We start from the raw sequence: 2726 nt of genomic DNA on the forward strand, positions 1-2726 counted from the left end.
TACCAAGCCTGTGGCCAGACAGGCCTCTCTGCTCACAGCCCGGAGTAGACAGGAGCCCTGGCAAGGGGGCAGAGAGAGTTTTCTATTTTTTCTTTTGAGAGAGAGATTTTTTGTTGTTGTTGTTGTTGCTATAGGGCACATGTGTTCACTGGAGAGACAGAGAGAGACAAAAAGACAGAAAGTGAGAAATCATCCCCTAGCCAGCCCCGGGGGGGGGGGGGGGGGAGTGGCCATGCCACCATCCCTTCTCCATTCTGCTTTCAGGATTTTGTGCATACACGCACACGTGCCCAGCCTGAATTTCAAACCTATGGGTCTAGGACTCGAACCGCAGTCAGCCACGTGGGAGTCCAGCACCTTAACCTTAACTGTGCCACCTGCTGGCCCCAAGGAGAGTTTTCATATGCACGACCCTCCAAGTTCTGGGCATTGGTGGGGACAGTGAAGACAATGGCCACTAACACTCCTCACTCCCTCAGCCCCAGATGCCTGGCCTCACGTACATAAGTACACATGTCACCACGTCATCTAAGCCTGGGAGGGAGGTCCCACGATCATGCCCATGTTACAGATGAGCAAATAGAGGCTCTAGAAGACAAAGCAACCTGTCCAGGGGCTTACAGTAAACGGCAGCGCCAGGGTGTGAATCCTGCCCCAACCTCAGGGCTCATCCACCTGCCCCCGCCTTCAAAAATTACTAATTTATTTAATTTATTTATTATTAATAGTTTAATTTGCTAGAAGGCACTTGTGCTTGAGAGACAAAGTGAGAATGCAAGCCACCAGGTCTGGGACTCGAACCACGGTCAGCCAGGTGGGACTCCAGCACCTTAACCACCAAACCACCTGCCAGCCCCATCCACCTGCCTGGTGTGAGTTTAAGCCACTAAAGAATCATGAAAGGATGAACCGGGGCTATACAGAAGTGTGTTCGGATTTCGAGGGTGCGAGTCAGACTGTTCTGATACCAGCCCATCCCTTTTGCTGTCCCTGTGACCTTGGGCAAGTGACCACCCCCTGTGCCTCAGTTTCCCTCTCTGTGAGATGGATTGGCCGTAATGACGGTATCCACCTCCTGGGTGGTTTGGCACTTCCAAGGGCTCAGTGACCTCAGCCAGTTCTGGCTTTACCGCTCTTGTGCCTTAGGGCACCTACTGCGTGCAGGATCTCACTGGATTCTCCTTCGGTCCTCCTGAGGGCCCTGGGGAAGTAAATATTTGCAAATAAACAAGCCGAGGATGGACCAGTGGAGGTAGGAAGAGGGAGGAGGAGGCAGAGGAGGAAGTGCCTCCAGCTCCCTCCTCCCCTTACCGAAGCCCCTGATGGACTCCAGGCCCGGGGAGTGGGTCCTGAAAGGGGTGTGTCCGATACTGGGGCCCCATTGGCAGCCCGGAGGCCGTGGGCGTGTCCTGGAAGGGGCGCGGCCGGCCCTGCGGCCCCATTGGCTGCTCGGAGGCGCCGGGAGAATAAAGCCGGGTAGCCCGGGGGCGGATTCAGAAGACAGCCTACCTGTTCTTCCTCCATCTCTCCCTGGGCTGTGCACCCAGTCTAGACCTCCTTCACTCGCTCTGCTCAGAGCAGCCGCCCAGCTCCATCGACGATGCCTGGTAAGTGAGTGGCCCCACTTCAACCCCAGCAGGGAGCATTCAGGTTTAGGGATGCTCTTAAATTCAAGTTTTTGGGGTGTCCCTAGTCTCTGGCTTTGATTCAAGAGAGCTAAGGGAGAGATGGCATATAAACCTCACTCCCTGAATGCCAGGTGGCTCAGAGACAATCATGGGGTGCCCATACTTGGGGGGGAGGTGTTAGGGCTGGCAGGGCAGCCAGAATCTCCACCCTCACTTTCCTTCTGGAGGGTCGTCTGGCCAAGTCTGGGAGAAAAGCTGAGCTGGAGGGTGCTGGGTAGCCACTTGTGCCTGACCTGGCACCCCTGGGCCGGCCACTCGCTGTTCTCCCCTGGCTAGTCCAACTTAGGGAGCATCACATCTCTCCCGAAACTCTCAGCAGGGGAGTCAGAGAGACAGAGTTGGAAAAACCAAGTGGGTCTAGGTGGGTGTCACCAGACCCTGGACCACCTCACCTTCTTAGTCACCCAGAGCCCATCCGGAAGGGGAAGTCTGAGCCACACCCAAGAGTCCTGAGGGTATAGCCTTTGCTCTGGAGCCAACAGCCCAAGTTCAAATCCTGCCTCTTCCGCTTGCCCGCTGGGTGGGTGGGGAGGTCATGGGAATTAACGTTCCAGTTGCATTGCTGTGCGTCAGACTGCCACACACACAACCACCACAACAGCGACCAGTTTCCTATTCTTTCCCACAGTCCTGGGGTTTCATGGGGCTCAGTGAGGCAGAGCCCACTTGGGGTCTCTTGTGCAATGAGGTGTAAGAGTGGCTAAGCAGCAGCATCGCAACGGTTCCCCCTCCAGGTTCGGGTAGTTGAGACTGGCCACCAGGGGAACCAGCAGTTAGCGTAATGGCTATGTCGCTGGACTCCCATGTAGTCGACCACGGTTCGAGCCCCGGACCCGGTGGCTTAGAACTCACGCCAGGTGCGTGTGCGTGCGTGCCCAAGATCCTGAGAGGAGAACGGAGGAGAAGGGATTGCGGCGTGACCATCCCCCCTGGGGGATGATTTCTCGCTTTCTGTCTCTCTGTCTCTGTCTGTCTGGTTGGCAAGCGCACACGCCCTATAGCAAAAACCTCTCAAAAAAAAAAAAAAAAAAAAAAAAA

At 55.6% G+C, this 2726-nt stretch overlaps 1 protein-coding gene across 1 annotated transcript in view; it reads left to right on the top strand.

Annotated features, from left to right (window-relative positions):
- The first annotated feature begins 1445 nt into the window (after positions 1-1445).
- SDS (serine dehydratase) overlaps positions 1446-2726 on the top strand; it is an 8583-nt gene continuing 7302 nt past the window's right edge. Inside the window, exon 1 of the mRNA XM_006151685.3 lies at positions 1446-1607. Coding sequence (XP_006151747.1) covers positions 1601-1607 — 7 coding nt within the window. The 5' untranslated portion in view covers positions 1446-1600. The remainder of the gene's footprint in view (positions 1608-2726) is intronic.

Source organism: Tupaia chinensis, unplaced genomic scaffold (assembly GCF_000334495.1).
Source record: "Tupaia chinensis unplaced genomic scaffold, TupChi_1.0 Scaffold000323_1, whole genome shotgun sequence".
In the NCBI taxonomy this organism is placed as follows: Eukaryota; Metazoa; Chordata; class Mammalia; order Scandentia; family Tupaiidae; genus Tupaia; species Tupaia belangeri.